The sequence below is a fragment of the Coenobita brevimanus genome, chromosome 60 (assembly GCF_032717465.1).
Source record: "Coenobita brevimanus isolate Jiangsu-jjx chromosome 60, ASM3271746v2, whole genome shotgun sequence".
Lineage (NCBI taxonomy): Eukaryota > Metazoa > Arthropoda > Malacostraca > Decapoda > Coenobitidae > Coenobita > Coenobita brevimanus.
The window spans coordinates 32,437,715-32,451,961 of record NC_137013.1 but is presented as its reverse complement, the minus strand read 5'-3'; the positions used below and the strand labels follow the sequence as shown (position 1 = coordinate 32,451,961).

The window sequence follows — 14,247 nt, the reverse complement described above, 5'->3', positions numbered from 1 at the left end:
AAGCGTTAAAGAATTACAGTTAGGGTTCTCAACATACCAACAGCATTAAGAATCCTCAACCCTATATTTTTGTGCGGAGGCTCAGCTGAGGGATCAGTGTGGGCAGGCAGGTTAAGGTGTGGGCTGGTGTGGGCGGTCAGCTTCAGGCAGGCAACATACACCCCCGGGGAAAACACGAGGAGAACACACTCGGGAAGAAGCCATCGAGTCCCATCCACCTCATCGATCCCATCCAGCCGAACAAAGCCCAAGTGGCGAAACAGTTTCTCAGTGAAGTTACCTGTGGAAGAGCATAAAGGTGTACCCTTTACTGTAAATACTCATTACAGGTCATCTTTTTTATAATCCATTTTGCTAGCTAAAGTCCACAATAGATAAAAAAAAAAAAATGCCATAAACTTCCACTGTGATTTGTGGAGCTGCTCTCCCAGTGCTACAAATCTGCAGTACTAACTATGGTAACAGTTGATACCTATAGTTTAAAACCCATCACTGACTCAACGGGGATGTTTAAAAATACCTGTATTACAAATATTTCTAAACACTTCGGGAAACTGGCAAATATGCTTTACAAGCAGCAATGGGCCTCTAAAGGAAATTTTTTCGGTATTTTAATGTGGACTAAAAAAAAAAAAAAAAAAAAAAAAAAAGGCAGCACCTACACACAGTGCAATACTCAAGCCGGAAAACTGAATCTGCCCTGTGACACTGACCTTTGACTAATTCCTTTTAAAACAGAATTATTTCATTCTTGACCACCTCTTATCCCCTCCACCAAATTTGGCTCACATCATATAAAAAATATTTTGAGTTGACCTTGTCCTGTGACCCTGATTTTGACCATTCCCTGTGACCTTGACCCTGGTGTTTAAAATCGAATCCCTTTTATCTTTCCCTTCCCTTGAACCCATCCATAAAGAATGGTGTAAAAACCTGCTTGGTTGACCTTGCCGTTTGGCCTTGACCCATTGACCTGTTCTCAAAAGAAGTGTCATAGGTCTGCCACTGATCCATAGGCTGATCCTCAATTCTCCTCCCAAGCTTTGTCTATAACTGTTTTAGTGGTTATGTTCACACACAGACACATGGACTGGACTCTGACCTTGCCCTGCGACCCTGGTCTCTGAAAGGATTACTTTCAAAACACTAAGCGGGGCCAAGGCATAGCATACCTGTCCTCGACAGTCATTTTAGTGTTGAAGTATAAACACAACAGGATATCTAGTACAACATGTCACATATCAGATTTGGAGTAAGCTGAGAGAAAATTGACGATTTTATGCCCATTTGAAATTTTAGGCCCGACTCACCTGACATTGACACCCTTACCACTAACTGGGGGGGGGGTCTCCCCAATGTAATGAGGCATGTTATTGGATGCAGTTTTGGTTTCATGTTGATATGACGAATTTGAAAGGGGTTGTCATAAAAACGATTTTTTTTTTTTTTTTTTTTTTTTGGGGGGGGGGGCCTACAGCCTGGGCCTTGGCCCAATTTGGCCCAACATTTAATCAAGTGACCAGAATGTCAGAGCCCATCATCCCTGTCAGTTTAGTCAAAATCGCATCAGTAGTTTTCGCGTAAAGTTAACAGACTGACAAACGGAGTGAATGCAATACCCGTTCCCGAGTCCCTCAGGGGAGGGGACGGGTAATCAAACCCTTCGATCTTACATTATTCTCAATACTTCCATCATTTGGTCTAAATCGGATAAAAACTGTTAAGCTAACTTTCCAACGTCAGTTTTTGACCCTGCCTTGCGGAACTGAGCTCTAACACTTTTAAAAAATAATAGGTCAACTATTTGGCTGTCCCTCTACCTCTCCACCATATTTGGTTAAAATCGGATGAAAACTTTTGAGTTATTCTCTCTCTCTCTCTCTCTCTCTGTCTACTCACACTCCTGCAGGAATGAAGCATACGGTGGAAGAGAGAGGAGGACAATCTGGAAGGTAAACTGCAGCAAGAAGTTCACGATGCTGATACCGACTACTGCCTTCAGGTAGCGACCGGTGTGACCTGCACAATAAGAACAAAAAAATTATTAAAATATGATTAACCAAATAAGCCATGAAAATATTAGTTACTTCCTTCATTTCAGTTTTACTGCATAAATCTGTCATTCATCCTTGCTAAAGCTGGATCATTTTATTCAGTTTAGGAGGGACTTTGAGAAGTTATTTAAGGCTTTCATAAACTATACTTCGGAAAATCATTTCCTAACAAGAACTAGACGCTTGAAAGTTCTTTCCCAACTTGGTGCTCTTCAGCTTATGCTTTCTTCCTGTTTCTGGAATCTTCTCACTCTATGTATTAGTGGTAAGGAAAGAGGAATACGGTGATGGATGGACAGCAGAAAAAGAAAAACCATCAAAGAAAATTATCACCATATATGACAGGGGGAGAAGATTAACAAGTGCAGATGAAAGGTTGTGATAAATTTGATACCTCGCATGGTGTGGAAGGTGGGTGCAGGAAGGAGCGGTATGGCCATGAGCAACAGCAGGTACGAAAACGACACCACACTGAAACGCAGCACTGCACCTGGGGGAGGAAATAACATCATCATCATCATCATCATCATCGTAATCATCATCATTCCTCCTCCTCCTCCGCACTGTTGTAAATAATCTTATCCTTCTGTTCAGTTCTGATGCTAGGTGTTAAAGTATGCTGACTGAAAAAGAGCTCGAAAAATGATTATGTAGACAGGCAAAATGTACCACCGTTCTTACTCCAGCTGGATATTCAATAAGTTCAACAGTATCGTGTGACCACCTGTTGCATACATTCGCTTTCGCACAATACTTCGAAAATGACTGGGTGAACCTGAATTAAAACGTTTGTGAACTACAGGGCATGATGTTCCTTCTACTCTGCCACACACACACACACACACACACACACACACACACACACACACACACACACACACACACACACACACACACACACACACACACACACACACACAATACCAACTGACTTTCCTTATTAATTAAATAATTTCTGCCTGACTAAACGACAGTGACTGATTGACTCATTATTGGAAATGTATCACTTCTCAAGAATCTACTTTCTAAGTTGCTCCTTCTTACTTTTTACACAGGCACCTGCAATAGCACAGCGAGTTATAGTATTGCTTATCACATCGTCATCCACATATCTACATACAAGCCGCTTTCATAACGACTAGCAATATACACATATTTTTTTATTTTCACTTGCATTAGCCGCAGGTGATACATTTATTCCAAGGTCTTTTTCCTGGCCTGACCCCTTGCCACTTTCGCTTGTATTGGTATTTAAGTATCTACTCTATTTTCTTACATTCATTTTTCTTCAGTGAAATACAACTGCGAATTTTACTCCAACAAATAGCTTTGTAATATCAGCTTAAAGGTTCCTTCACTACTAGCATGATCGCATATGCTAATTAAAATTACATGGTAGCAGAAAGAATAAGATAAACAACGTTGCTGGCCTGAGTTAATTCAACTTTATAAAGTACCGGGAGTGCACCGCAAGACTGCCAACATTCCAAAGGTCGCTGACACACTTCTGTGCAAATTGTCATAATAAACACATAAAAACACAGGACCTCAAAATTTGCGTGTAGATGCGATTTGGCGTTTGTCTCCATAAAAAAACAAAAACAAAAAAAACAAAACAAAACAAAAAAATGTCTGGGGCTACTGACCCAGACTATGCAAAGTTTAAAACGAAATGGTGAATCAATAAATAAAGGAATGGGGGAGGCGGTGGTTCAATCGGTAGAGAGGTGGCCTGCAGTCCCAACGGACCCAGGTTCGAATCCCGGCTGGGGTAGGGAACAGTTTAAGGATTTGAATTTCATTAAATCAGGCTTTACTGATCTACCAGAAGACCCGCCGACATGTCGTAAAAATACCCCCGCTAATACCAATACACCAGTCCTGTATGAGACAGCCCTAGCATGTATTCAATATGGACGGTGGGTGTTAGCGCCGAAGTGGTGACATGTAGAGGTGTATGGTATGTAGGAGGACTGCTGGGCCTTGATAGCAGGCTGTGAAGCCTATGCCCAGAGTCGGACACATAAAAAAAAAAAAAAAAAAAAAAAAAACTGAGAAAGCATTCTGAAAAATGAAGAAAGCAACTGAGAAAACACTTTGGCTTTCCACACTTTGGTGTGAAAACCCTATGATCTAATATTTCTCCACCTGACACTACTGTATTATGGCCCTTCTATTCCAACCCTCCCTAAACTTCCAATCCTCCCTCACTTTCCCTTCTATTCCAACACTTCCTAAACTTCCAATCCTCCCTCACCTTCCCTTCCATTCCTTCTTTCCTGCCATCCCTCTCTCTTTCCCTTTCATACCTCATTCTTCTTCCCTTCCATCCCTTCCTTCTCCTTCTCTTTCCCCCCTCCCTCTTGTTTCTCCTCCACTGGCTGTTAGTGAGGTTCATTCCTGGTAACAGCACCCTTGACTGCTCATCACCCTCTTCCGTCTCCCTTTCTCTCCTTCTCATCCCTCTCCCTTATTTCTTCCCTTTCTTCCTTCCCCTTTCCTCCCTCATTGCTTTCCATTTTTCCTTCCTGTTTCCTCCCCTTTCTCCCTCCCTATGTGCTCCCCTTTCTTCCCCTCTTTTCTCTTTTTCACCGCTTCCCCTTTCCCTCCCTATTCCACCCTTTTCACTGCCTTCTCTTCCTTCTCACAGCCTCACTCTTTCCCTTCACCCCTCGCTGCTTCCCTTTTTCCTTCCCTCAGCGTTTCTATTCCCTCTCTCACTGCCTCCACCTCCCCTCCTTCCCACGATTATTTGTTCCATTCCTTTCCCCTACCTCACCCTCCCTCTCCCCTCCCTCATTGCTTCCCTCTCCACCACTCCCGTCCTTCCGCCACTATTTTTCTTTCTGCCCCTCTCACTACTTCCCTTTCTGTCCCCTCTCCCCTCCCTTCCGCTACATACCGGTATTACCTTTTTCTTCTCTCCCTCTCTACTACCATTCTTAACCCCTTCTCCCCTCCACATCCTTCCCCTCCTCACTGCATTTCCCCTCTCGTCCCTCCTCACTCCCCTCTTCCCACTGCCACCATCACTCTCCTTCATATTCAATATGACCTTTTCTTTTACCTTCGTCTCTCCCTACTTCTTACCTTTGTGGTTTTACAGCAAAGCACCTTTTACTTTAAACACCTTTCTTTTCTGTTTATCCTACCTAATCTCTCTCTCTCTCTCTCTCTCTCTCTCTCTCTCTCTCTCTCTCTCTCTCTCTCTCTCTCAAGAAAGGAGGCAATGGACAACAGGGAAGATAGTTCGCTCGGTCAATAATTTCCTTACAAGTATGAGGTGACCTTTTACTGAAGCCAAACTCCAATCCATTACGCTTTACCCAGAGGATGTACTTTTCATTTTAATAACTCTATACCCAGGAAATATTCGGCAAGGAGAGTTTTTTCCTAGTGACTGGTTAATGAAGGCTTTATCTAACCCCATCAGTTCGAAAAGTCAACCTTCCGTTAAATACAATCGTCTGGAGGTAGCGAGAATAAAATGAAAAATACACAGTAGTGAACCTTACTATCATCAGACGATTTCATTCAGCTTAGGATGTACTATTTAAAATCCAGTTAGAAAAAGTCTGTCCAAAAGGTAAAATAAACCAACAGATGGCAAAAATTACATGAAAAAGACATCCCATTGAATCCAGTGATGCTCTATGACTTTTTATTTTGATTAAATGGGACCATCACCTCATTTACTAAAGAAGTATATGATGTTATAAATAGGCATCCGGAATTATCTCTCCTAGGCTGAGTAAAATTGTCTGATGGCGGCAGGAGAAAGTACAAAAGACATAACTGTACTGAAATGATTAATTTCCCTAATATACTTATGGTTGGGACAACTCTAGCAATTCCATTCCTGCTAATGCTACTCTATTTTATTCAGCTCAGAGAGTTTAAATACAGTTACCGTTAATGCCAGACAACATGCTGCTGTGAGTCATTGATGTCTGTGTTAATTTTGGTCTGTCCTACCCTTTTCGTTCACACTTACCCGCTGGGCTCAGACTCCACCATTCGCTGACACAGGGTTGGTAGAAAGTCATATACAGCACAAAGTTTCAAACAACACTCACAGAAAATTTGATTTAGATTTACCGCAGTATTTAAAAGTTTAAAATTTTCCGGCGTTTCAGACAGAGCCAGGATTCCGGGGGTTTGAATGATGAGTGAATGGAAGCATGGCCCACTGGATTGGGCAAACCTGGGCTGTCTGGACGCTCCTACTCCCCAACCTGTCCTTGGGAGGGAAAGGAGGTTCGGTTGATGATTTAAATGTTCACAAAATATACTGATCACGAAAACTGTCAATAAAAAATGAAAGAAAAGCATTCGGGAGCCGAATGCTAATCGCCCGCCAGAATATGCTGTTGGCAAGTCCAAGATTCTGGTCATACCTTTATACCCTGAAGGTTTCATGTTGATAGCTCAAGCCGCTCAAAGAGATATAATGGTGCTAAAGGCTGGGGATAAAAACTAATTGGCCTTTGGCAGCCATTTTGGTGACCCTGACCTTGACCCCGAGTGCCCATTTTCGAACTGGTTCAAGATATTGGCCATATATTGATACACTGAAGGTTTCATATTGATAGCTGATGCCGTTCATGAGATATAATAGGAATAACTAGTCTCTCTCTCTCTCTCTCTCTCTCTCTCTCTCTCACACACACACACACACACACACACACACACACACACACACACACACACAGAGGCAGGCAAAGTTCTCCCTCCGCCTTGCTAAAAGGCGGGCAATAAAAATTACTATAATACAAATTACTAGCAGGGGTACCCGGCGTTGCCTGGGTAAAACCCTACGATAGAGCATACCGGCATTGATTGGCACACTGGGTGGCCACTCCCCCTACGGGAAAAGACTCCCGTGGTCTCATTTTACCCACTGAACCCAAGTTTCCTCTTGGCCGCATTTTCTCAGGGATATATTCTTCATGGACCTATTTTACCACACACACACACACACACACACACACACACACACACACACACACACACTATTATATCTACATCTATATCTATCTATCTATCTATCTATCTATCTATATATATATATATATATATATATATATATACACACACACACACACAAGAATTTTTAAGGATGTCATAAGTATATGCACGAAAGTAGTTTTTGTTAAACACATTTTACTGTATTATTATGAAGACTGCTTCATTCTAAACCGGTGTGCATGCTTAGGCACATTCAGGGTCATAAGTTCCCCTAATAATCCACTGCGTCTATTTCCATTTATGGCAAGTTCGTTATTTTCACGACTGACGTATAATGTAACAGAGCCATTAATGAACGGAAAAAGATACTGAGCCTCTATCAGGGTTATCAGCCAGAAGAGGGCAATGGGAGGAGGAAGCAGTGGAATATTTGGCGAATTACTGTTCCTGACTGACTCTTAAGAAGAATAATGACGTTCGGGTTAAAGGGCGGGCGAGCAGGCGACCTGAGGATACAGGTGACTCAGCCTGGGTCAATAAACCTATCACAGACCAAAGGATTCATTATGCATCTTAGCCAATTCTCTCGACAAACAAGACTCCTCAAGTTAAATATTATCATGAATAATTTGCTTGGTCATACTTTCACATAAACCCTAATTTTAGTTTGGCTGATGAAATGTTTGGTATCTATGTGACTGAAGGTAAAAGTATAAACGAAAGCTTACGAGTTACACTTAAAAATGATTATGAAGACGACCACGGGGGAAATATTCTTAAAGGATCCTAAGCAACTTTTTTCGATAAACAAAGAGTCTATGATAACAGTAAATTATTATCAGATATCAAATCATTTTGTCGCATTCTTCGCTTTTATTATTCATTATTGCTTGGGTGTTCGAGCGTAGACAAAAATAAAATCAAGCAATCGTACACGCAACTTAGGTTTAGAATAGTTTATAATTATACGGCCACGCCTCCCACACTGACCTTTCTCAGAAGTGAGGGCGTTCCCCCAAAGTTAGCCCTCGTGCGGTGGAAGTTAGCAGTGACTGAATTCTCGTCAGTTATTGAGGCTTTCAAGCACCCCCATTTTATATTTCTTTTTAACGACTCTTTTCATAGTAACGCTGATATTCTACTGTAAGTTATATATGTTCTCAACTACTGGCTCTGATTATTAAGCTCGATGTTCTCCTGCATGCTATTTACGTCATTTGAACACAGACACACTTTGCATTAACAGCATGCAACGGAATACTAAAGCAACATATAATAAAATATAAATGGTAAGGAAGACGCGCTACATAACTTTCCACCTCTACCAGACCAAAATATGTCACCTGAAATTTGAGTCCACGTAAAATATGACATGAACGGAAATATCAAGAAAAACCCTAGCAGCCAGTTGGTTTTGAGATCACCTCACCCTCCTGCACCCCGATATATGCAAGAAAGGTAAGGTTCATGAAGACGGAGTCGGTGGTGCATTGGTTAACACGTCTAGCTCGCAACGGGAATGACCAGGGTTTGATCTCTGGCTAGTCTGATTGGTTGATTCATTTTGTTTCCTTCCTATCCTTGTTCACCCTACACTCACATAACTAAGGTGTTAATGCTAAATCTTTCACTTGATGGCAGCTCTACATGTGCAGTGGTCCTGATGCAGTTCCCTGTTCAATCAGGTCGTGCTCCTGTGAAGACTGGATCTAAGCAAAAACTGATCATCTGACCTAATGATCCTCGTACAGTCAATTGGTACCTTACTTTATCATTATCAATTATTATTATTATTATTATTATTATTATTATATTATTATTTAGTTTATGAAGTTATTCATGAAGGCATCATTATATTTACCACGCTGAAGTTAACAAATGACCTGACCTGAGGAAATTCTGTCATATTTCCATGCAAGTGCAAACATGTAAGCAAGCCTAAAATACACATCGCACTCATCAACGGGGATGAAAGGTTAAGCATCTTTTTTCTTCCACTCCTTTAATAGAACTCTAAAAATTGTATGCTTACCAACCTCTTCATGATCTCATATTCAATAAAAATAACCATGGATAAATCTTTGCAATGAATGGGAGAAAACGAACATCAAAATGCATCAATTATTTTTAGAATAATTTGTGAGGTGCCCATGCTAAATCACACTCTGTGTTGCGTGACCGGTAGCATGTCAGGCATGACCACCAGTCCTGGGGCCACATTTGTAAAGATTCCTATACAGTTGTTACCATAAGGCTCCATAAGTTAACTACTATCCCATTTTTTTTTTACTTTAACTCCTCATTATGATGACGTGGTTTTGCTATCTTCACACGATTTTACTCAGCAGAACCGACTTTTCGAAAAAATATAATACTCTTCATTAACCCATTCGCTATGTCAGATCAATTCTTAACGAATTACAATCGTCTAGACGTAATAAGAATAAACTGATTAATACGTCACCAGAATTAAGGGGGTATATAATATTTATTCTAAAATGACAAACATAGCACCAGCCAGATGCCGTACTTGTGAAGGATCGTGACCAATTTTACATTAAACAACTCACCATAACAGTTACCTATCATCACATATATTGTTTATAGCATTTTTTTTTTTTTTTTTTTTTTTTACAGTATTTTCACGTGACGTTAATAAACCTGAAGTTCTTCATCATGGCGGACGCGAACGAGCGTCTGAATCTAGAAAATGGTTTGTCACGATTAGCATGGTAGAGATAAACACTTAAAAGTATTAAAAGTTGCCGAAGATGTTCGATATCTGGAAGAAAACACAAACTGAGTGGTGAGAGGAGACGCTTGTGGTTTGTTCAGCAGAATCCAAATTAAAGCATATTAGGAGACCACGTGAAGCAGCAAATACTTTCGTCATGCATCGTTTGCCACATTAATACAGTACACATATTGTTTACGCATACGGTCGGTACATTAACTGGTAATGAAAGCTATCCTACCCCTGCTTTCACTATATACTAACCAGTTACTGGTGACTGCACTAACACATCCAAAAATCATCTGACTGTAGGCACCAAGACTCCTATAATATTTTAGACCATAAGCTATATAAGGGCTCGTCAAGAATATCATATAACGACATCTGGGTAACATATCCGAAGATGCACATTCTAGTCACTTAATCAATTATTTTAAATTTTCCTGCGTAACGCTCTTTGTCTTGTCGAAATTCATCCTTGTACTGTACATATCAAGAGCTCTGGAACAACTCTTACATGCAATATTACCTTCTGACATAAAATTTGAAATTTCGTCGGGGACTCCGTGCATTGCGCTTTCAGCGTTTACATACATTTCCTCAAAATGGCTGCGAATCCAAGATAATGGCGTCAGCGCACACCCTCTCTTCTCTCTCATTTGACTGTAAAGTATCTAGCAGTCGTTTAAGCGAAAACATTGCTTCTATAAATGCAATCTCAAACATAAGTTCCTGCTGTTCTCACAGAATAACCTTCCCTATAACAAACAGTCACGAAAGGACCAACAGATCAGTTGCTGTTTGCTTTCCTTTGTATCCTTGGTACTCCACCTGATGCTTAAAAGAAGTCGTAAATACTTCACTGGAGGATTTTCTTCAAATTTTCGGACTTATTCATAGTGCATCAACCAGCCTTTGATCGTGACGGTAACTGATATCGATGGATTTCTCAAGTAAACTATTAAAAGGCCGAGATAACTAATGGAGTAAAGTTATTCATATGCTCCTAAGTAATCCCGTTAATGTACAGCGGCAGGGTTTGAAGTCAGTGTCTAGTGTCGGTCTTACTGGTTTTGGGTACACATTAGTCTACTTCGGAGTTAATTTGTGCAACTGCGGAAAATAATATTGGTAATTTTTTTTTTTTTTTTTTTATGGAACTAACAATGTTATTAAAAATATGTTGTGCTCTGAAGACCGCATCACTTGGTTTTGAATGTCACTGCTCACTATCTCGTTACTTATCGTAAGGGAGTGGATCTGTATTTATGCTCACAACTGTAAATTCCGTGCACAAGTTTACCTCCAGCATCTGTAGGCTAACTCAGTGTTAGTCTATTTTCAAAAGTTGATTCACTCTCATCTTAAATGTCGGGACCAACTGCCTAGCCCCGGGCTCCTACGCTCCTCATGGGGCAATGTAGGATTGGATGATGGATGGATAGATGGATTTCCAGGGTTCACGGAACTTAACTGCAGGCAAAAACATTCCAATGCCTCTCATTTACATCGAAACCATTCCATACATACAAACATCGTATATACAGTACGTTCACGTTTCATATACTATTCATCAATGATCCTCGAATATAAACATTCCTGGCACAGGCGTAAAATGTCTTTCATATACATCCATGTCCCATATTCACCCAACCTCTCATACACGTCCATATTCGTATTCATTCAAGCCTCTTATATACATTCACGTATCTCGTATGCACCCAAGCCTCTATCATACACATCCACTCCTCTCTCACGCACTTCACAGTATATACAGCGGAAACAGCGTCTTATGCCTTAATTTCCCCGAGGACTAAAATGACGTAAACAATATACCCAGAAGCCATAAACAAATGACCACATCAACAAACAGGACACTGCAAAATATGAGCTATGTTAACCCTTCGATCCGATAACGTATTTTTTATTTCACTTTTGCTACCTCCAGACGATTGTATTTAGCATGAGAAAGATTACTTCTTAATGAATAAAATTAATGAAAGCTGTATCTAGCCCATTTAGTTCTAAAAGTCTCTCCGAAGTTAAATAATATATAGAAGTGGAAGGATTAAAAAAAAAAAAAAAAAAAAAATCGGGTTTGGGGGTACGAGGGTTTCTTAGCACCTCTTCCTTACCAGCATATTTCAGCATGTGTTTCGTTGACATTCTTGTGTGGTATGAACTCCTGTGTCAGATGGTACTTTATATATATATATATATATATATATATATATATATATATATATATATATATATATTAGGGCTACGGTATTTCCTGACAATCTGATTCGACTTGAATTTTTTTTAACTTGAGGGTTAGATAAAACCTTACTTATCCTTTTCAGTAGCACAAATTCAATCAAATCTTAATATACTCATCTGGAGACAGCAAGAATATAATGAAAAATACGTCACTGGATTCACGGGGTTCATGCAATTTGTCAGTACCATAGTGAATAAATTACATGCAACCAGCAGTGTAAGGTTTGATATAAATTGCTACGTTAAGAAAGAGGAGCTAGAAAGCCTCCTAATCCGACGAGAATATGTTCCCAGTAGAGTCCGAAGGGTTCAAAGGTACGAGTGAGTGATGGGGTCACTCACAGGCACGCCCTCGCTTTATGTTAATAGGTCAGCTTGATGACTCGCGAAGGGCTGAGAACGATGGGAAGGAAATGGGATGAGGTAGGGTGTGGTGCGGACGAGGTAGGGTGTGGTATGGACGAGGAAGGGTGTGGCGTGGGTGAGGTAGGGTGGTTGAGTGAGGTAAGGAGCGGTGTGGGTAAGGTAGGGAGTGATGTGGGTGAGGTAGGGAGTGATGTGGGTGAGGTGGGGTGTGTGGTGTGGATGAGGGAGGGTGTGGTGTGGGTGAGGTAGAGTGTCCTGTGGGTGATGGTGTGGTGTGGCTTGGCCTGGGTTGGGTGGATGTGATGGGGAAAGGGGTGAAGTAGGGTGTGGTATGGGTTGGGCTGAGTTGGGTGAATGGGGTGATGGGGAAGTGGATGGTGTGAACTGGCGAGAAGGAAGTTAAAAGTGGGATACCGGTTAGTAAAGGGGGCCGAAGTAAAGTACAATAAGGGAGTGATGGTGTAAGAGAGGACAAAGACACATGAAGAAGAGACTGGACAAAGACGGATGACAAAAAAAGGGAGAGGAAGTGTGGAGGAGGAAGGACCAGTTGTTTGGGGAAGAAAGAGACGCCAGAGAATCTTTTAAGAGGGGGACCAAGGGGACATAAAAAGAGGAAGGGTAGGGGGAGAGAATGAGAAAAAAAATCTCGGGGGAATAACACCCCACGCGCGTAAGCGCGCGCACACACGTGCACCACACACACACACACACACACACACACACACACACACACACACACACACATTCACACACAGACACACACTCACTCAATCACTCACTCACTCACTCACACACTCACTCACTCACGCACGCACGCACGCACGCGCACACACACACACACACACACACACACACACACACACACACACACACACACACACACACACACACACCACAACACAACACAACACAACACAACACACACACACACAACACACACACACACACACACACACACACAAGCACGCACATACACACATAAACGCATGCACACGCACACACATACACGCACGCACCCACTTGCGTGCACGCACGCACACATGCACGCATACGCGCACACGCACGCACGCACAAGCATACGCGCACTCGCACAAGCATACGCGCACACACACACACACACACACACACACACATATATATATATATATATATATATATATAGAGAGAGAGAGAGAGAGAGAGAGAGAGAGAGAGAGAGAGACCCAAGAAAAACAAACCTATGGTCGAAACACCACAAACATAAACCAGGCTAATTAAGTCCGGAAGGAAGACGGGATGGAGGGAGGGGGAGGGGTAAGGGGAGACATGGGAATGGGAAGGGGGAGAGGATAGGGAGGTGGGAGGAAGGGCGCGGTGGAGGAGAGGGGGTGGGTGATGGGTAGGTGTTGGGTCGTTAGGCAAGAGGGGTAATGGGGTAGTTTCCATAGTGGTGTCGTTAGGGAGGCTAATGGAGTAAGGGAGCTTACTTTTAGTAGGAGGGAGGAAGAGGGAGTAAGGGGGGACAATTCTTACAGCCATTGATTTGACTTTTTCATTAGGAGGAGCCGGTGCTGTATTGGTTAGCATATGCAATCAGCAAATGGAAAAACCTGTGTTCCTCTCGGGCCAGTCAGACTCAAGGGCAAAGTTCGTTTTCCCTTGTTCCTGTCCACCCAACAGTGCAAATGAAGAGCCGGCTGTAAATTTGCCTGTTCTGCACCATGTTCTAGGGGATGGCTTACTTTTCCAAAATTATATGTCTGCTTTAATGACCCTCGCCTAGTCGATACGCATTATTTTAATTCTCCTCGTCATTAACTCCCTCAGAACGGCAACATACTTCCCGCTCATTCTTGCCACCTCCAGACAATTTTGATAGGG

The 14,247-nt window shown here is 41.8% G+C and overlaps 1 protein-coding gene across 1 annotated transcript in view; it reads right to left on the bottom strand.

Annotated features, from left to right (window-relative positions):
• The window catches only part of Piezo (piezo type mechanosensitive ion channel component), a 1,050,432-nt gene that overhangs the window by 1,003,175 nt on the left and 33,010 nt on the right, over positions 1–14,247 (bottom strand). The window contains exons 2-4 of the mRNA XM_080275143.1: positions 2,449–2,544; positions 1,900–2,019; positions 38–280 (exon numbers count right to left, since the gene is read on the bottom strand). Coding sequence (XP_080131269.1) covers positions 38–280; positions 1,900–2,019; positions 2,449–2,544 — 459 coding nt within the window. The remainder of the gene's footprint in view (positions 1–37; positions 281–1,899; positions 2,020–2,448; positions 2,545–14,247) is intronic.